General features: G+C 41.6%; 1 protein-coding gene across 1 annotated transcript in view; it reads right to left on the bottom strand.

The window, feature by feature from the left end:
• The window catches only part of AGAP1 (ArfGAP with GTPase domain, ankyrin repeat and PH domain 1), a 400,015-nt gene that overhangs the window by 247,530 nt on the left and 130,678 nt on the right, over positions 1-21,807 (bottom strand). Inside the window, 1 exon segment of the mRNA XM_068407470.1 lies at positions 10,836-10,923. Within this exon segment, the coding sequence (XP_068263571.1) occupies positions 10,836-10,923 (88 nt within the window).

The raw sequence follows: 21,807 nt of genomic DNA on the forward strand, positions 1-21,807 counted from the left end.
GAATACTTCCATGGCAGATTCTCTCTGTTAGAAGAACCTGGCAAAAGGAAAAGGAGAAGCCAGAAGTACAGTAAACAGGATGAGATTTCCATCCAACGTTGTATTTCAACAGAAGGAGAAGAAAATGATCAACTAACGACCAAGATAAATGAGTAAAAAAAGAGTCAGCCTCTGAGCAATTAAGTTTCCTTCACTACATGGAGACAGGACTTGCAGAAGAGTAGTGCATGTTATATTTTCCCTATAAAGTTTCTGACAGTCAGTGGCATACTGCTTGTAAGCCTATTAGAAAAGCCCAGTCTTAATAAAACTACTGTAATGTGAGTGCAGATGCAGAGGTAAGCCACACTTGGTACTCATCAAATGACTCATCTTAAAAAAAGTATGATACCAATGCAAGTTTCTGCAGGAGTTTCAAGTCTCATGCAAGTATTTTATTAATAATCTAGAAGATGGGAGTAACAGGCTGTTTAATTTCTAGATAATAAAGGAGGAGGGACTGCAATTATATTAGAAAATTGGACTGTACTTCAACGTGACCATAACAAGTTAGAAAAATAAGAGTGGAAAGAACAAAAGCAGCATTGTAAGGACAAATGGAGAGTCCTCCACCGAAGCAGGACCAACCAGCTGCAGAAAAATGGGGTAGGATGGCAAACCACTGGCACTGCAGACGAGCAGCTGTGAATTCCTGCAGAGTGCAGACAAGCAGAAAGCTCGTCCTAGCCCTCATGTCGTCAGCAGCTCACAAAGCCTCAGCCAGAACTCCCTGTATCGCTCTGGGTGGGGCATTACACAGAAGATAAGGACTGAATGAGAAGAGCTCATAAGCACTTGCAAAAAAAAAAAAAAATCTGCCTGGAAAATACACAGTAAGAAAAATAAGTATATGAATTGTGGTTATTTAAGAGAACAGAACAAGAAGAGATAAGAGGTGAGGGCTCTTACTAAGAAATATTCTGCTGATCCCATTTTAGGGCAAGGGAAAGACCTTGACCATTTTTTCACTTCCTATTTTATGATGATCCTGGGTAAACAGGCAAAAGTATCAAGTGGAAGTAGACATACAAACTCTACTCAAGAGCCACCAAAATTCCAGGTATAAACCTTGGGATCTACAGTCCAGCAGCAAAGCTGATATGGGATTCTGGAAAGCACGTGCTGCCCATGTGCACTTTAGAGCAGTCTGCCCTCAGAGCATTTAAAATCTTCTATGATGTTGCTCTCCTGGCTGAAATCAGCCCTGTACCTCTGGGTACCCCGTTTATCACATAATCAGTATTTGATTAGCTGTTTGACAAACTAGAGAATCTACTCTATTAAACTGGTCTGGTTTAGGGACTAAGTACTTGACTTCCCTTTTCTGCAGAAGCCATAGAGGTAACTCCTGTGGCTCAAACACGGCTTAAAAAATGTGTTTAGGTAATACTGAAGTATATGACACAGCAGGAGTACTACCATAGTACCATACAGACCTTAACATTCAGCATTCCAGGCAAAAGTATTCATATTTAAAGCAGCACACTGATTTTCAGCACGTACACCAGAATTACACCTGTCACTTCACACTTGCCTGTAAAGAATCTGTGGTTGTCTTTCCTCCTAAGAAAGGAACAACACCAACCTACATATGATTCTTAAATACAATAAATAGGTTTGAGATTTTAATACTGTTCAAGGTTCTAGCATGAATTTGCAGAATTCTGAAACATCTTCTGCAAAGTGATAAAGCACCTATGCCCTGCATGTCAGCACTCACATCCCTGAAATTACTCCACAAACAAGTTATTAGACACCCATCGATTCAACACGACGAAGTAACGCATTTTCAGCTGACATCTACTGCACATAAATATACAAAAATTTTGGCACTGAGCAAATAAAAGCTGATACATTATGTGTTTTGAGTATGCCCTTTTTCTTAGTTCACACACGTGAAAAAATATTTCTCACAGTTTAAAGGGGGGGAAAATAACCCACAGGAACCTGCAAGGAACCCCCTCCTCTGACAGTCACCCAAACCCCTGTATTCACCTCGACCTCCCCAGTGCCAGGAGCCTCTTGCAGCCACACTTAGCACTGCAACACCTGCAGGACCTTCTCTGTACACTGAATCCTGCCACTACCATCTGAAAGTATTTTAAGATCCCTGCACTGCTGCTTTTGTTCCTTGTATTTAGCATTCTCGCCAGCACCATAATCTCTTGAATTTAGCACAGCTTTATTTAAATTTCATCAGGGCACAACTATGAATGTCAAATGTTTGAGCTTAATCAGACAGTGAAACTCTTCAGACTAACATGCTCAAGTATTTTAAAAGCTATGCCTTATTAAGTATTAAAATGGAAGAGGAAAAAAGGTATTTGTAATGTTTATAGGGGTGTCACCAGTACCCCCTGGTCAGCATAACTAACACCATTTTATAAGGCAAGTGGTCATATACAGTGCCGTCATCATCCTGCCAAGGATCCCTAAAAGAACCTGTCTGACGCCATAGCATTGGGTGACAAGGGCCTGCAATTAAATTAATGGTTCAATTTCTACTACTAAGATAGGAATTCAGGCATACATGATAGATATTTTTCATTATTATTACTTTTTTTTTTTTTTTTTTATTTTTTTTTGTTTATTTTATGGACAGCAGGTGCAGACAGTCACCATGTCACACCCACGAACTGTATATACACTACATGTCTAATTTTAAAAGCTTATTTTTATCAAGACAGCTGGAGACAAACACAAACTAAACAGCAGCAATCAACCTCTTTGGGCAGGACGTGATACTACTTCAGTACACTCCCACCTGTTTCCATCACCAGCCTTTTCAAGTTTAAAAAGCTTACACCCCAAAATACCACTTTCCAAACAAAGCTCCTTACAAAGTTAGCCCCATGACTTAAAATACCATAGCTTTTTTTTTCCTGCAGTTCCTTAAAAGTTAGTTTATCTCACAGTTCATCTTCCAGACACTAACCCATTCAGCCAAATATTCAGCTTCTACCTTTCCATCTAACACATAAATGATCTCCTGCCAACATCTGCTCGAAATTTCTGTAGGTAAGTTCAACTTTACAAGCTTCCAACAGAATTTTAAAGATCTGAACATACCTGCTAACAAACCCTAAACTGCATAACCAAGATAAGCAAAAACCTGAACTCCTATAAGTACCGAAGCATAGATTTCAGGCTTCCCCCCCCCCGCTTTTTTTTTTTTTTTAAATATACCTTCACTTTTTAGACTTAGTTTGTAGCCAGCTGCTATAATATCTGTCCTTTCATTACAGTATTATATTACAAATAGTAACCCTGAAGTTAAAATTGGACTTAGCTAGCTGTGATTATACTATAATCTGTCTGAACACACAAAAACAGACCTGCTAGGGAAACCCAGACAAAGCAACAACCATAATATTTTTTTTTTTTAAATTACTTCCCAAAATATTCCAATTCAAATACGAGAAGGGTCATTACATAACAGCATACTATATCTTAAGGGGTAGAAAAACCTATTTTCCATCTGTATTCTGTATTTCACTGAACATATTAGTATCACTCAGAACCAAGGGGCAGTGGGAAGGAGAAAAGAGAATGACAACACTAAATCACAAGTTTTTTCTGATGGATGTTACCTAATGCCAAGTGGCAGCCCTACAAATGTACACAGCAAGTTTTCAAGTTAGCAGCAAGGAGGAAAACCAGCTGCCTGTTTAAAAGTCTCCCTCAGAAGGAAAGCCAGACCATGAGAGTCAGGAGCTAAGCTGATCCACTCTCCCTCCATCACCCCCAACACGTAACGCTGATGGAGCAGGGGCAGCTACGCACCTCCCGCAAAACAACCTGCCTTTCTGGTGGGGTGGTGGAGGTGGAGCACAGTCACTTAGGCAGGATCTCCTGCAAGGTGGGAGGCCCTTGGCATTCCCAAAACATGTAGAAAACCTACTGACAGTCTGCTAGAGCAGCAAATAAAAAAAAATCTGTTGAGAATTAAACGTATTGTGAATAAAATCAGCTAACTACTATGTCCTACTTTCCAATACAACTTCCCAAATCAACAAAAGATTAAATGGAAGGGAAAAACTCCCATGATAAGAAATCAAATACAAGCTGAAAAAGAAACATGTTCAAAGAACATATTAAAATTTTGCTCTAATATAGAGCACTAAACACTGGCCTATGATTTAGAAATAAATCCAGAAGTAATATTTGAAAAATAAAGTGGAAGGCAGGCCCTTCTTCCAGCAGCAGCCACTCCAAACTGGCTTCTGACTCAACTGCAGCAGAAAGCAAAGAGCACTGGGGACCTAAGAGTCACTTGTATTACTATTAAGACCCTAAAGTTGTAATAGCAGCTGTAAATCCAAACTACAGGTTTTACCTGGGACGCAGCCTTCAGAGGAGCTTATTAGGAGAAGGGCACAAATCCTACAGACATTAGTCACCAAAACCTTTGGGTATCCAAGGTGCAGTCGACCCTCAAGGCACACAACCTGAACGGGAAGTCCCTTCTAGGAAGCTGCTTCTTCAGCACCTTCTCCCCAGGAAAAGGGCAAATACTGAACTTCTTCCTTTAATTAACGCAGTTCCTTATTTGTGCAACACTTTGAACAGCAGCCAACTTGAAGGTTAGAACAGAGAGGTTTTCAAAGAATCCGCTAAACCACACAGCCAGTCTCAGGGGGACGAGGAGAGGGAAGGGCTGGAGAAGGGAGATCGCAGAATACATAAACACACTCTTTTATGCTAAGCCTTGAAAGGCTCCAAAAGCCCAAGAGAGCCACTGCAGCAATACTTTAAAATGATCAAAAAAGACAAGTGTTATCTTATATCTGGATGTCAGCATGAAATGCCAAATAAAAATAATCAGCTGATAGTATGATAATGAAATATAAGACAAGGAACTGAAAAGAGATTATTTTGAAACACGTGTCTAAAGTCATCATTGTCCCTACACACAACGCAGCGTTTGTCTGCGCTTTTATAGACCAAAAAAAAAAAGAAAAAAAGACACTGATAGCTTCAGCTGCCCCACAAAGTGTTGTGTAAAGCTTGTGAACCATTGCACCAAGAAGTTGAATTTAACATGAAAAATTCCAACTTCCCTATGTTTTGTGGCCTGAGCACCACAAAATGGGACTCTAAGCTTAATGTTGCTTTTTTGAACCCATATGCACTTGGAATTCTTGCAAAATCTCCCCGTAAAAGCTCTGCGTAAATTTTGTTACACGTATGATGATTTTATGGAATTCCAAGAAATCCTGAGTGGAAAAAGCATGAAAGTTTCTCTTTAGGAAAACCATGTAAGAACATATTCAGAGGACAAATTTCTCTGTTCTTCATTTACCTTTCAGCCAGCTTGTTCACCAAGAACAGAACACCCAGATTAGTCTGGGACACATCCTCTTTTTAATCATAAAAGATAAAATTTGGTCATTTACTAAATACAGCCTCCAGATTCCTACATCTTTGAAAAAAATTAACTAGATAAAAATAGCTAACGGCTTCTGTGAAGAGATTTGCAACCTTAGGAACCTAATTGTTCACAGAGGGAAGAATTACATTTTTACTCTGCACATAAATCATGGGAAGAAGGGGACAAGAATTACTCTTACAGAAGTAAGAGGTTTTTCAATTCTGCTGCAGCTCCCATGTTGTACTCAACCTGAAAGACCAAACTGTGAACCCCATTTCACTATTAAATCTCCTAGGACATCCAGGTATAAAGAATGTCAAAACATGTTATTCCTTTTCTGTTCTGCTCGTCTGAAGACTTAGTTTAACATAATACAAGCAAAGAACCACCATGTTTTTCTTTTTTTTTTTTTCCAGGAGAACAAGCTCCATTCTAGGTTCCATCTCAGAGCCCAGCAACTGAAACGTTAGACCTTTTCCATGAATGAAGCCAGCTGGAAGGTTATCTAGGTGAACAGATTATGCTTGAACTTTTTGTATACATATTTTGTAAGTCTATGCCAGACAAAAAGATCTTGTGAGGGGAAGCTGACAAAAACAGATGAAATTTTAAAATAGTCTTTCTCATTCCTCCTTGCATAATTACACTGTTGAAGCAGCACAACATGGAAATAGTTACTAGATAAAAATAGAACAACATGGACATTCATCCCCCAATATGAAATTTCTACATGGTTTGGTAACGGGCTAGCAACTTACTTTCATAGTCATCTCATAATCATCATTACATTCCTTGTCTTTAAAGGGAAGGCTGAAGGCAACACGTTGTTAGGATTCAAATAATAAACATTAAGTTTCAGGATCATGCCTGTTACTAAAGTTCATTGTAGGTACTGAAAAAGTTAATCAGTGGAGGCTGCTATAGTATAAAATTATTTTTAGGTCACGTTTGGAAAGAAAGCAAATGACCCCAGCTTTCTGGAAAGCACATTAAGGCTTTACTCTTCACTGGGGGAACATATTTATTGCAGCCCTTAACACATAAGAGACCTCTAACTGAAATTACGTGGTACTTGAAATTTGATGGGTCTTATCCTTCCGGGACAGACTGAGGGCTCCGGCGTGCCGGTACTCTGCTGAGCTTGTACCTCACCTGGGAGGCAGCACCACAAAACCGAAGGGCCAGCCAAACCGCTGCGCCTCACTCACACCACAGTGTGGTCACAGTCACAGCACACCAACTGGAATAAAACACCCCACGCAATGGCTTTCAAGCCTTTCTGCCAATGAGAAAAAGAACTAAAATGGGCGACAATTACAAAAAGGATATGGGAACGAATAAACCAAAGGCAACTGAGTAACCTTATATCATATAAACAATAAAAAAAAAAATCCATAGATAATCCAGGGAGTTAAAAAAATACCTATTATTGGCTATAACTCTGAGAGCTTCCAATGCCTGTTCTTTTGTACTGGGTGCTACGAGGGAAGCCTAAGCATTATCAACCTAGAAAGCAGGGAAAAGACGGTATTGCAAAGATCCACATCCTACATTTTCATTTACATTATATTCCTAAGTTCCTCTGCACACAGATACATGAACTCTTCTCTGACTGCAACAGCTACTTGCTCGCTCAAGTCAGGATGCTGGACTGCCTTCATGTTTTTGAGAGCAGAAAAACATTTTACTCCTCCAGGAAAAAAGAAATCTTAAATATACTCCAACATTTAGTTATTAACCTACTCAAAACATTTGTGTCTCATTTTAATGCCAAAGTAGAGCCGATTGCCAGTAGATAATCATCAGTTCTCACAAAACTAGCAGGAAAAAAAAGGTAATTTCCAGTTTCAGGAAAGAAGTTACACTTTAAGTTACTTTACAGCCAGACTCATAAGCATACATTATACTGGAGACCTGTACCCTGAAAACTTTTTCAAAAATTACCAAAGTTACAACCAAAACAGCTGCTACGCTTCTTGCACTGGCTTTTCTCCCTTTGGTTGTACTGTATAGACACAGGTGCCACTACCTTAATTCTGTTTCCTCAGCAGGGAACCTGCTTCCTTCCTTCTTAACTCTCACTTCAACTACTCTGCATCTCCAAATTTAAGGGGATTTTGTCAACGTGACCTCGGCTCCATGTGTTGGTTTTCTTAAACAGAAGATACACTGGGTGGATTTAGCCGTTCATGTTCACATCAGCTGCCTGTTCTAGCATCTCACTTTACTGTGGTAGTGGGGTGGGAGAGAACAAAACCCTCCTTTTTCCTCTTCCCAGCTGAGATACCTTGGACCACAACTTATCTGGCTTTTCTTTTTTTTATTAGGCTCACTGGAAAAAAAATACTGAAATAATCATGACATGAATTAGGGTACCCACAGCCATACCAGAGATGTGCAAAAGCCTTTAAGTCATGTTTCACGCCTCCGTGGCTTTTTGGAAACAGAAAACCCAAACAGTAAGAGAATACTCCTGACACTATTCCTGTAAACTTCAATTCACCTCGGCCTGCAAAGTATGTGGTCTCAAATTCCATGCGCACCACGTTTCATTTTGTTCCTACAGGTAGAATTACATTTTAGAGAGATGAAAAAAAGGTATCAGGTTGCACACATCTTACTTGTTGTTTCAGCTATGTAATAAAAACCCAGCACACTATTTAGTAGTAGTTCTTCCTGCAATCACTTGGAAGGTTCTTAGATCACAAATCACTCTAATAATTACCCCATTTCCCATCACTTTCCTGTTGTATCATTATAGAACGAATTGCAAGTCCCAGATTACTGAAATTCCAGTTTGTTAGAGGGCAATACATCATTTCTTACCTTACATCAACATACATTTGCTTTATAAGCGTGTCACACAGGAGTATAGCTATGTGCATGTTAAATATGCAAAGAGCCTAAAAGTCACTTTTCTCCCCAAGTAAGAGTTATTCTACGAGAAAATAAAGGTTTTCATGTTCCAATCACACTAGAGACTAAAATTAGTTCTGAACAGAACTAAAAGTTGGGCCAGACAATGGAGGAAAACTGCTTTACGCTTTAATGTGATAAGATTCCTCCTCTTGGTGGGGAGGTGGTGTCAGGCAGCAAGAGAACTATCTCACCTTAAAGAGCAGAGCTGAAGGAAACATAAAACTGTCTTTATGTACTTAAGATTCTTTACTGGAATGCTGAAGCTACCTTAAATGCCTACCGGAGATCTGGCACTTGTCTAATTCAGGGCAGGTTTCACAGTAATTGTAGCAATTTAGAAGGCAAAGGATAGCAGAAATAGCGGTCCCTGGTTGTAGGCACCATTTTCACATGAAGTATACATCCATCATTTTACCAGTTAGATACTAATTACATGATGCCTGATAAATTTTGCTGTTAGTAAGCCATTCAAAGTCAGTAAACTTGGTTTTCTTAAACAGTCAAGCAGCTGAGACCTTTACGCCTGATGTACATGCTATTCTTTACCCAATTTAACAATCCGGCATGTTTAAAAGACCTCAGAAAAGGAAAAGAGGAAGATCCACGTTGGTCTCCAACATAAAGGCTTATTCTTAGCCTCGATTTATCACAAGTTATGTTCCCATCCAGAATGTAAAAACCAAAAGTCCCGTACTGCAATGCAACAGAACCGTCTGCGCTGCTGCTGTATTTGCTATAGAAAGGCAGCGTACGGACTTATACTTGGATGAGAAAGAAATAAAACACTAACAAATCACGACTACAGATGTTCACTAAGCATAATTCATATGGCTTGAATTTCCTTTAATACTAACTGATTAGAAATCTTGACCCTATCCCTTACAAGGTGAATTAGAGCTCTTAATTATTCCAGTTTTTCTACTGTTAATGAAATGGAATGGTGTCATTAGTGAGGGTTGTCAGCTACACTTATGTGCCAAGAAATGATTTGACACTGCTTTTGTAATCTAATCCTTTCAGGATAAACAGTCGGAACATCACTCAAGCACTGTAAATAAAACTCCTTGAAGACAAAGAGGACAGATGGCAACGCTCTCAAGGAACACCATCTAAAATATTCATAGTTTAGGAGAAGAATACTATTAACCCTGTGAACAATCAATACATTTGAATCTTGGAAAAAAAAACAAACACCCAAATATTTTCTGTTCAGGAAATGGAAGAAAAAGATCTGTAGAGATACTAATTTTTGATGAAGACTCGCTGTATTCAGGGGATCTACACACTACATAACCATTTCTCACTATCAGCGTCCAGAAGCAGCAGGCATAAATGTGATCTACACGCAGTGTTGTTGCAAGGCTCAGTTATCACCCCACCACTCCTAGCTACGGAGCAGCACAAACATTTAAGGCAAGCTTATGAACTGGAAGACTTCACTGTTACTGCAATTACACAAGAAAAAGCCTCCTCCATTCCTCCCTTCCCCTCTCCTCCCATTTTAACTATAATTCAAGACTGTTAAAACGTCAAGTACTAACACTTAATAGCTTCCTTTGGTAAGAGTTAATTCGAAACAAATGTTACCATAGATGCATGAAGCTACAAACTATTGCTGAAAAGACAACTACAGCAAGAGACAAAAACAGTGAGATGTACTAAAGACTCAAAATCAAAAGGGAACAAATCAAAATGATACACAAAACAAGGGGAAAACACTATAGTACAGAAACTGCCATCTGTCTCTTCAAAACAAGAGCTGCCATGAAGACAATGTATAGTTACCTGCATCCATATCTGCAAAGAATGGAACAGCCAGTAAGGAAAAGAAGGAACCAGAAATTCAGTGTCTCAGAGGTGGATTTAAAAGTTCATAAGAAGAATAGATAAAAAAACCAAAAAAGTATTTAGTGTAAGATACACCTCTATAAGGTACTATGGTATTTTTGATTTCAAGCTATAAACTTGGATTAATGTTAAACACTACAGTGTTTTCAGGTATAAATTAATTTTCTATGGCATAAGAACATTTTTTTTAAAAAAAAAAAACAACTTCAAGACCAAAGATTTAATATATTAAACATGGAACAAGTTACATCTTTAGTTTAGGCTTGTGAAGTTTTTTGTTTTCCCACCACCACAAACCAAAGGGCCTCATTCTGAAGAAATACAGCACTAGATACAGTAACTGTGGCTTTCGACAGCCAAATTGAAAGCAGCAGCACTAGGGAGAGCAGTCAACTCTTCTCAATACAGGACGAGAAGTTTCCCATATGGACACATAACGCTTGCCGAAGCATTTAAGGATGTTAAGTAGTTATGATGAGCTACAGTTACACTCATAGCATATACCTGTCTCAGTCTGGAGAGTGTTAAATGAAAAATCTCCATGAACACTGAAATAGCAAATCAGATTCTTTACCGATTCATTTCTTCATGATTAAAAATGAATAAAGATGTAGTTTGTGGGGAAAAAATAATTAGTGAAATTTGTATATCCACATACCTTCAGGTGATTCCTCTTGCACATACGTGCCAGTCAGGTACCGGTGTACAAGTGCAGACTTGCCACTTGCTAGGTTACCCACAATCCCCTGGGAAAAAAAAAAGTTAAACTCCAATTAATCTCCACAAAACTCAATATATTCAAGCAAAATCTTAATGCAGAAATAACTTCTCTGCACTTAAGGAGAAAGCCCACACAATAAAAACACTCTGAAATATGCCAGCAGATAAAGTATCTGCCAAAAAGTTAAGGCTACAGCAAAGCATATACATGCCAAAATGTATAAACCAAAACCAGTTTATGTTAGTAGCACTCCTTTATTCATCTCGCCACTGATGCTAAGTGGGAACATCAGGCAATAGATAGACCCCAGGGAAGAAGCCTGAAGCTCAGAGCAAGCCTGTCACCTCTTTACTGAAAAATATAAAAACATCACTAAATCCTCATACTGGAAAACACCCCTGTAGGCTATCCACCACGCGATTTACATTGACTTGCTACTTACGCGCACGCATGATACATAGGGCTATAGACAGAGAGATCCTGGCATTTCAGCTAGGACTTGCTGAAGTCCCTTCCTTTACCAAGAGGTTTACAAACCACCCATGCCCAAACATCTGCAAGCCTTGGGAACATCTGACATTCAAATAGAAGTGCTCAATCTTAAAGCACGTGTGATTCTTCTGTTAAGCTGGTTAGCTAGCATTTGTTTTTAAAAACCTGGGCAGAGGAAGTAGAATGTAGCCCAACACCAAAACAGTTTTCTTCCCAGAGGTGCTCAAATGCCAGAGACTTGGAGATTTGCTCTTTCGTTGCTTTAAAAGGGGTGAGAGGGAGTTACAAAGCCTGCCTGCACCACTCCCACAATATCAAACGAGCCACCCCTTTCAAGCTGCAGCCTTGCGTTCCTGGCCAATGCAAGTCCTGCCGATTTGTCCCCAGGCCTGACCATCAACCAAAAACGGACTGACAGATGCAGCAAGCAAGATCCAAGCCTGGCTGCCTGCCCTGCTCTGCATAGTCCAGGGGACAGAAGGGTTTGCAGAACATACCTTCTCTATGTTTCAAATAAATGTCTGCTTTTTTCCCTTGCTCAGTTGTCATCTGCTGATTCAGATCTCCCTGTTGAACACAACTCTGAGGACATTGTGCTTACTCAAGTTTTTGGGAGAGGAGATGGGAACTTATTGTGTCCTTCAAACAAACCTAAGCCTACTCTGTTCTTACATGTTTATCTCGATCCTAACCAAAAGGTTCAGAACATAAGATCCCTGGAGAGAGGATGAACTCTGCTGATCTGCTGGAGTTTGCCAAATAGACAGAGGCAGCATGAACAAGTCACACATTAATACACATTCTCTACTCCATTTTTGTAATCATAAGGGTGAGAAACTATCCTCCTTATCAAAATTACTTAAACAAGCACAGTGGTGCCACCTTAAACTAACCCAATGAGAGTTCTGGAGTCTGGAGGGGTGGGGGGTGGCAAAACAACTATTTATTCTTTACTACCCAGAACAGCCTTCAAAGACAACAAGGATAACAGTGCTGCAAAGGATGCTCACTTTATCTCTACAGCTGGTGTGCAAGAACAGTTCAGATAAAGCAGCAACTTGGCAGGCAGTCTCACATAACCCCCTAGCCCCTACGACAGCATAGGCTTTAAGTGTTATCAACAGTGTGGGCTACAGTGGAGGAAAAAAGAAAAACTAGGAACTCCAAAACAGATTTCAAAAGTATTAGCAAACAAGAAAAAAACCACGACCTAACTTGGCAGTGCGCAGAGCAGAAAAGGCAGGGAAGAGACACCAGATCCCATGCTGGCCTAATGCTACAAGAAGCTTCACCCTCAACTTGTTCAGATTAGTGGGAATGGACTTGAGCAGACAGAAAATAGTTTGTAATCAAAAAAAAAAAAAAGACAGACATTAAAAAATATAAACCAAGAAACCCACTGTAGGCATTGCTATCCAAGAGCAGTCCCACAGAAACAAAGAGGCAGGCACAGACCAAGTGGTTAAACAACACACATCTGTTTATTGGGCTTTGCACTGATTTTTAAGAGTGTTTAAACCAGTGTACCATGCTGGAAGCTTTTAATCATACAGACATGTCTACATCCAAAAGTGAGTGCAAGATACACAACAGAGGCAAATGCCACTTGTGTTCTCAGACCCCACTTCCATGGGACAGTGCTCTCTGGAAACACACTGCAGAGCTTCGTTCAGGTCTGCCTGAGAAAAAAATATTAATCAGGTTTGTTTTCCCCTTCAAGACTAACAAGCTTCACTTGGAATCCAGAAAAAAAGAAGTTACAGAAGACACCCTCTTAACAAGACATACTTTCGCAACTCCACAGAAAAGAAAAAGCAACCGATAACCTTTTTAGGGAGAATAGTAACTTCGACAGGTGCCTGACTTCATCTACCTGATAAACCTCACCACATAGGATGCTAAACACCAACAGGACAAGGATACAGCTGATGTCTCAGACCTCCTAAATCATTCGTATGCTCTGCATACCCTGCTTTGCAAGCACGTCAGACCTGCAACGCAACCAAGGCTGTTGCCTGCAAGATGCCCACAGTTACTGGCTGAAAGCAAGGGTTTTGAAAGAGTCTGGAGAGAAGGCCCCTTTGTTTGAGACACTAAACATTTTGGGTACACAGATTTTGTAAGTCCTCTGGGCAATTTACTCGGAAAAACTACAACATGAAGTCACTAACTATGACTTCCCTGCTTTGCCAGCATGAGAGAGACAACTGCGAGCGAGTGGTGTGGGCACACACGTGGTGGGACTGCACTGGGTTTAATTTCCTGCACGTTCTGGCTCAACATATTTCGCCTTGAGCACAAGCTAGCAGGGGAAGTGAAACTGCTCTCTCTCTAGCACTCACTTTTCAAGATTTTTCTTTCATCTCACAAGTGAACTGGGAATGTATATGGTGTGTCACCAAAAACTAAATGACAAGACCTAAAGAAAAATTAATACAGAAATGAGATGCTGTATTCAAAAGAGAATGTGAATAGTGGACAGTAAATAAAGCCCTAAGATTCTGTATGGCACAAGAAAACAGACAATATTGATTAGCTATTTTTTTTTATTAACACTGATCCCCATTTCCCCCATTCAATGTTTAGCAAAGATAATCAGAAGGGGGGAATAGCAGCTTGGGACTTCCACCTGCAAACAGAAAGAACAAAACTAAAGCAATATCGCACAGACATCCAAACCCTGTATTTCCATTCTGAATGCTTGACTTAACCACAACTTCATTGCAGCTTTCTCCAATGTTCAACCAGGTATCAAGCGAGAGGTAACAGGAAGAAAATACCATCTCTAACATATGTCCTTTAACCCCAACACATCAAGCAACATCTTAAGTAAATGACTTTTCCCTCCATTATATGCCATTACACTACAGTAAGCTTGCCTACTTATACATTTCCCTAAATAAGCAAAATATTCAAATAAAACTCCATATTTCTCAAAAAAAACAATTGATGCCTGAGGAAATCCTGTGAATAACAGCTTGGCCCATGCACCACCCCCCCCCCCCTTCTCACCATAGAATTGATACCGTCTCCCTTTCTGTACAAAGCCTCCTGGTGAAAGGTTACTTCTCACCTCTTTCCCTTTGCCTAGAACAACGTTATTTCTCACTGTTCAGGATTCACAACCACTCAAATATTTAAGATTTAGTGTGCGAAAACTTATTTAACTTTTTTTTAAATGGCCAATGCATCTGGCCAAGACACAGTTTTACAGTTTTTAATAGATTTCCAGCTTTTTAAAAAGAGGTTAACTGAACTGCTTGCTAGTTGCCCATTTTCTTCAGCAGGTAGCCCACCAGTGGGCTGTATTCACCACACCAGCAGCTTCAACCTGGAGAAGCAGCTGACCAGCACTTCCCCAAGGCAAGTGGCTCCCTCTCCTCCTTCCCCACCAGTTCTATATTATGACAAGTCTGTGCCAAAAATGGCAAGCAAACCAATGACCTCATCTGTAAATCAGCAGATCAGACATATCAGTTAAGCTGTGTCCTCTGCAGATAAATAGCCAGGCTAAGACCCTTTCTGAGCAACACAATTTCTGAAGGACTGGAAAGAAAGCAAACTTTGATGGGTTTGCTAGGAAAATAATGAGAGAGAAGAGTATTTTGCATTTTCACTTTAGAAGTAGTAGCTCTAGACTTTTGGAAACAACATACCAATGCTGTTTCTGACCTACCTCATAGCCAACCAGTGTCGCAACAACACATCCACAAAAAAACCCTCCATTAGATCAGAAGATATAAACAGTCATGCAAACACCTTCACTGCAGATATTGAAATCTGCACTGACAAGTGACTAGTCCTGCCTGTATGCAAATTAATGCTATTTTATATTATATCAGTGCCAAAAACATAACCAGTCAGAGGGCAAAACTGCCAGGAACAGCAGAAAAGCATCAATGTGGGCTCCAGTGAGAGCGAATGTGCTATGTCCTTTGACCATGGCTGGGACGTGTTACTGTATTTAGCCAGAGACCCCAAATATTTCAAACACATAGTGATTTGAGAATATAATTTTATATTTTTTTTCCAAGTATCCCACACACCATATCAGCATACATAATCTTACAGCACTTCAGGTCCTCCAGTATGTTCTTCCATACAGGTACCCAGAAAGACAAAGGTGCCTGGCCCACAGAACGTTATTAAACGTGATGCTACAAACCGATGCAGAAAGCAGTGATCAGGAGAAGCAAGATATGTATTTCAATTAAGAAACCACTTCACTAACTCATGTCGTAAAACTAGAGCCTTCTTCCCTTAAGACAAGTTCCTAAAAACCATGCACGATCCTCAAAGGCAGTGTATCTCCTCTCTCCTTTTATTCATTTCCATACGTTGTCTCAAGATTGAGAGCAAAAAGTGTTGATGTTTTAAAGATAATGCACAACTGATTTTCTTGATCAGAACATTCAACTGTTTTCTTAATAGATAAGTTACCAGATTTTTAAATCGGTTTCAAACTACCCACTGAACTGACAGAAGTTCTTTAGGCACTTAAATGGACAAAAAAGTGAACATGAAAAAAGCATTAACATAGTTTTGTGTTGGACTGCTACAGGTCTCTGCCCACGATTAACCTCTGAAAAGTAGAGGCAATAAACTTTACCCTGGAAAAATGTGACTTCTAATACAATTACTCTTTTAATCAGGATTAATACTTGTTTTAAGGATGATCCCCCAACAGTATGACAAATATGCCAGCATGTTTTCAGACCAGTCATATTCCTGTCCCCCTATTTTATACACAAACTGAGTAATTTCTATTTATTTATGGATACATAAGAAATGCAAAGTTACGACAAGCATGTTACAGAACAAAAATACCACCCTTTGAAAGAGGGTTCAGAAACGAGAAAATTCAGCTAACAAGGCTACAGTGCAATGGTCTGTCAGTTATGACTTGTGCAACACCGAGTCATTTATTTGCACGTGCCAGAACGTGCTGTAAAAAAAAAAAAAAAAATAAATCCAAACCACCATGCCCACATCCTACTAAACCCTGTTTGTAAAAATGATAACATATTGTTGATATTCAGATTTTTAAAGCTATCCAGCACAAAAGCCTGACTGCACTTTTCAGATTTCTTTGGAACAAATGAAATTATTTTGTTCAAAAAGATCTTATATTTATTCTGCCTAACACACTCTTACTTCACATCTGGATAAACAGGATGCAGGAATACTACCATCACTCGGGAAAGGGAGTGGTCTCACCCAGCTGGTCTAACATGCTCTTGACCATAATAGAAGCATCCATAAAAAAAACCTCTGTGGTAGTATTTGATCAGCAGAAAAAAATATGCTTCTGAAATCTTGAAAGGGATCAAGCCCAATATGTGTATTATCAAGGAAGAGGGCAGAGGGAAGGATGGGTATTCTTTCCTCAAAAGTATGTCAAAAAATACATCCTTCCCTTTTCTTTATTGCAACCCTGTGTGCTTCCTCTGCCCTCCCAGGGTCTATTTCTACTCCCCTTAAACTTCTGTAGAGCCTAAGGGTATAACAACAGCCGCTACAAAATCAAACCACCACCTCAACTTAAGGACCTCCCAGGTTCTATAGAGAAGACAATGTCTCCCAGTGAGCTACTAACCATCTTCTCCTGCAGAGTACAGCCTGCTCAAGCAGCTCGAACTGGGGCTCCTTCACAACGTTGCAACGCGAAGCCTCATTTCTCTGCACTGCTGCACTGTATGGCAAGGGGAGCAAATCCTCCACACTGCTCGTACCTCTGACATCCAACGTGGCCACAAGCTAAAGCAATGCACCCACAGTTATCCTTAGCAGTGAATGTAATGACAGCACTGCGGCAGAAGAGGCAGGTTTGGCTTTTAACACGGCCCTTTCCTTCCTCGGCCACAAGTGAGCGCCGACTATGGGGCTGGAAGCAGGGGAACGGCACGGGGATGAGTTCCTGCACCCACTCCTTCCCAAGGGCAGATGTATAGGAAAGGCAGAGTGGATTTCAGATGGAGTTCCGAATTTGCCCTTTCTGCTGGAGCACGAGTTCACAGCCACAGCTGGTGCTGCTAGCTTCAATAATCTGCAGTAGTGTAATCAAATTATTATTTTTGTAATGGTCAGAGTTCTGCTTTTATCCAGGATTATACAAACTGAAGCCTTAGATGGCTCATGCATGCTGACCACTTAAAATCAATTCTCTACAGCAGCGGCTCAGCAGAAGTTTATTTTCCTACCACGGGTTCACACAACATGGAGGCAAGACACCCAAGGCAAAAGCATTCACTTAATGCAGCCGCGGTATCACAGAGATGCCCGTATCCCAAGACCATTACCTAATGCTCAGCAATCGTTTGTGTTCTGTATTACAACACATAATCGCAGCTTTGGTCTCACCCGCAAGCCCTAAGTTTATTGCTGGGTGTTGTGAATTGGTAGGGCTAAAAGAAGGGGAAGGAACAAGGACCATGGACGAACACACTAAACCATGTCCCTTTTCCTTAGGGACGTGATTTAGTGGTGGACTTGGCAGTGCTGGGTTAATGGTTGGACTTGATGATCTTATAGGTCCTTTGCAACCAAAACGATTCTATGATTCTGCATGTATATACAGCAATGAGTGTTTCAACCAGTCCCAAGGGGCTACACAAGCTTTGGCTGAATACACAGAGACAGTCCCTGCAATTTAATTTCTTTGGCTTTTGACTGGATTTCTGTTGAGAATTGGGGATTCTCTCATCCTCTCATCTCATTCTCTCATCCTCTCCTCACGGGGAAGGATCTTTAGGAGGGAGTGCAGTGATAGGACAAGGGGGAATGGTTTCGAACTGAAAGAGGGGAGATTTAGATTAGATATTAGGAAGAAATTCTTTCCCGTGAGGGTAGTGAGACACTGACACAGGTTGCCCAGAGAAGCTGTGGAGGCCCCCTCCCTGGCAGTGTTCAAGGCCATGATGGATGGGCCTTTGAGCAACCTGGTCTAGTGGAAGGTGTCCCTGACCATGTCAGGGGGGTTTGAACTAGATGATCTTTAAGGTCCCTTCCAACCCAAACCATCCTATGACTCTATGGAAACCCTCTATATCCTCCCCAGCATAAGCTAGCTAATACCACAGTGGAGTAGACTCTTATCCAACCAACACCTTCCAGTCCTGAATTCTTTTTTTCTTCTACTTACCTTGTGCACTGCTGAAATCAAAACAGAAACATCACTCTAGTCATGAGGAAGCTGCTTCAACTAAAATGCCATTCGACGTGAGTGCATTTGTCATGCTAAGTTTGATCTATGCTTTCTCTCACCTCCATAAACACTATTATCAACTCAGATTCACAGAATCACACAGAATCACAGAATCACAGAATGTTAGGGATTGGAAGGGACCTCGAAAGATCATCTAGTCCAATCCCCCTACCGGGGCAGGATTGCCTAGACCATATCACACAGGAACGTGTCCAGGCGGGTTTTGAATGTCTCCAGAGAAGGAGACTCCACAACCTCTCCGGGCAGCCTGTTCCAGTGTTCAGTCACCCTTACAGTAAAGAAGTTTTTCCTCAAATTTAAGTGGAACCTCCTGTGCTCCAGCTTGCACCCATTGCCCCTTGTCCTGTCAAGGGATGTCACTGAGAAGAGCCTGGCTCCATCCTCTTGACACTTGCCCTTTACATATTTATAAACATTAATGAGGTCACCCCTCAGTCTCCTCTTCTCTAAGCTAAAGAGACCCAGCTCCCTCAGCCTCTCCTCCTAAGGGAGATGTTCCACTCCCTTAATCATCTTCGTGGCTCTGCGCTGGACTCTCTCTAGCAGTTCCCTGTCCTTCTTGAACTGAGGGGCCCAGAACTGGACACAATATTCCAGATGCGGCCTCACCAGGGCAGAGTAGAGGGGGAGGAGAACTTCTCTCAACCTGCTGACCACACCCCTTCTAATACACCCCAGGATGCCATTGGCCTTCTTGGCCACAAGGGCACACTGCTGGCTCATGGTCATCCTGTTGTCCACTAGGACCCCCAGGTCCCTTTCCCCTACGCTGGTCTCCAACAGGTCTGTCCCCAACTTGTACTGGTACATGGGGTTGTTCTTGCCCAGATGCAGGACTCTACACTTGCCCTTGTTATATTTCATTAAATTTCTCCCCGCCCAACTCTCCAGCCTGTCCAGGTCTCTCTGAATGGCTGCGCAGCCTTCCGGCATCTCAGCCACTCCTCCCAGTTTTGTGTCATCAGCGAACTTGCTGACAGTGCACTCTATTCCCTCATCCAAGTCATTAATGAATATATTGAATAGAACTGGTCCCAGAACCGACCCTTGCGGAACTCCGCTAGACACAGACCTCCAACTGGACTCTGTCCCGCTGACCACTACTCTCTGGCTTCTTTCCTTCAGCCAGTTTACAATCCACCTCACTACCCGATCATCCAGACCACACTTCCCCAGTTTAGCTGCGAGGATGCTGTGGGAGACCGTGTCAAACGCTTTACTGAAATCGAGATAGACCACATCCACAGCTTTACCATCATCTATCCACCGGGTAACATCCTCATAAAAGGCTATCAAGTTGGTTGAGCAAGACTTCCCGTTGGTGAAGCCATGCTGAGTGCCCCTAATGATCCCCCTATCCTTGATGTGCCTAGAGACAGCACCAAGAACAAGTTGTTCCATCACCTTTCCGGGGATGGAGGTGAGGCTGACCGGTCTATAGTTACTCGGGTCCTCCTTCCTGCCCTTTTTGAAGACTGGAGTGACATTCGCTTTCCTCCAGTCCTCAGGCACCTCTCCTGTTGCCCATGACTTAGCAAAGATGATGGAGAGTGGCCTAGCAATGACTTCCGCCAGCTCCCTCAGCACCCGCGGGTGCATCCCATCAGGGCCCATGGATTTATGGACATCCAGGTTGCTTAATTGGTCCCTGACCCAGCCCTCATCAACCAAGACAGATTCCTCCTCTATCCTGACTTCTTCTGAGGCCGCAGGGGTCCAGGGCTCCTCAGGACAGCCTCCAACAGTATAGACAGAGGCAAAGAAGGCATTCAGTAACTCCGCCTTCTTTTTATCCTCTGTCTCCAGTACCCCCACCTCATTCATCAGTGGGCCTACATTGCCTCTAGTGTTGGCTTTACCTGCAATGTATTTGAAGAAGCCCTTTCTGTTGTCCTTGACCTCTCTTGCAAGGTTTAATTCCAAGGAGGCCTTAGCTTTCCTAGTTGCCTCCCTACATCCTCTGATAACAGACTTATATTCCTCCCAAGTGGCCAGCCCCTCCTTCCACGGTCTGTACACCCTCTTCTTCCACTTGAGTTTGCCCAGCAGTTCCCTGTTCAACCATGCAGGTCTCCTGGTACCCTTCCTTGACTTCCTACCTGTTGGGATGCTCTGATCTTGAGCTCGGAAGAAGCAGTCCTTGAACGCTAACCAACTATCTTGGGCCCCCTTACCTTCTAGTACCCTGTCCCATGGGATTTCCCCTAGCAATTGCTTGAAAAGGCCCAAGTTGGCCCTCCTGAAGTTCAGGGTTGTGATTCTGCTAGCTATTCTGTTCCTGCCACATGAGATCCTGAACTCTACCATCTCATGGTCACTACAACCAAGGCTGCCCTCAACCTTCACCTCTTCAACCAGACCCTCCTTGTTAGTGAGGATCAGATCCAGCAGCGCTCAATTCGGTAAGATTCGGAAAGAGACATTTACCACACGAGAAGCGGGCTAGCGAAGCATGGCCCCAGCTGCCCACTCAAACTCCGATGGTTTTGCCCAACTCACCTTGCCACTCGGCAAACAGGTGCTTGGATCAGAGCAACTCATCCAGTTACGGCTGGACAACAGGAGCCAAGCACAGACGCCTACCAAAGGTATTACCAAGTTCTGTATCTAGGGTACCATGGTCTTTTCATAGGGTTTGAGAAATTGATCGTGTTTAATTAAATCTGGACTTCCATGAGGTAAACATCACAGCAACCTGGCCTCAACAGCTCTGGGCTGCTGGCTTGACAAGCTGCTGGATGGATATCCACTATGAGGAGGTTTCAGCCCTCATCTCCAGCCTCCACGTTCACAACATTCAAAAGCGTAAATATGGGAAATCCCCCCAATCTGTCTCTGTGTTATTTTTGCCTTTTCTTCCACCTCTATGGAAAATGGCTCAGCCAAGGGAAAAGTTATTGTCAGCAGCTATTAAATCACTGTTCATTCTTACAGTAAAATGTAGTTTTTGATTCACTATATGAACCTTCAAAGGTATTTTTTTATTCAGTATAAATTCAGTTAAATTCTTCTAAGAGAGGGAGGAAAGACATTTGATCCTTGAAGAAATTGTGAAAAAATATTACAGTGAGATAAAAGGACCTTTACATATCACCTGCTAACTTTCACTTCCCCTCTTACAGAAGTGTAAGAGCACCCTACTCAGAAGACCACCCTAGGAAGCTGGTTCATGTGTCCAAACAAGTCGAAACA

The sequence above is a fragment of the Nyctibius grandis genome, chromosome 9 (genome assembly GCF_013368605.1).
Source record: "Nyctibius grandis isolate bNycGra1 chromosome 9, bNycGra1.pri, whole genome shotgun sequence".
Lineage (NCBI taxonomy): Eukaryota > Metazoa > Chordata > Aves > Nyctibiiformes > Nyctibiidae > Nyctibius > Nyctibius grandis.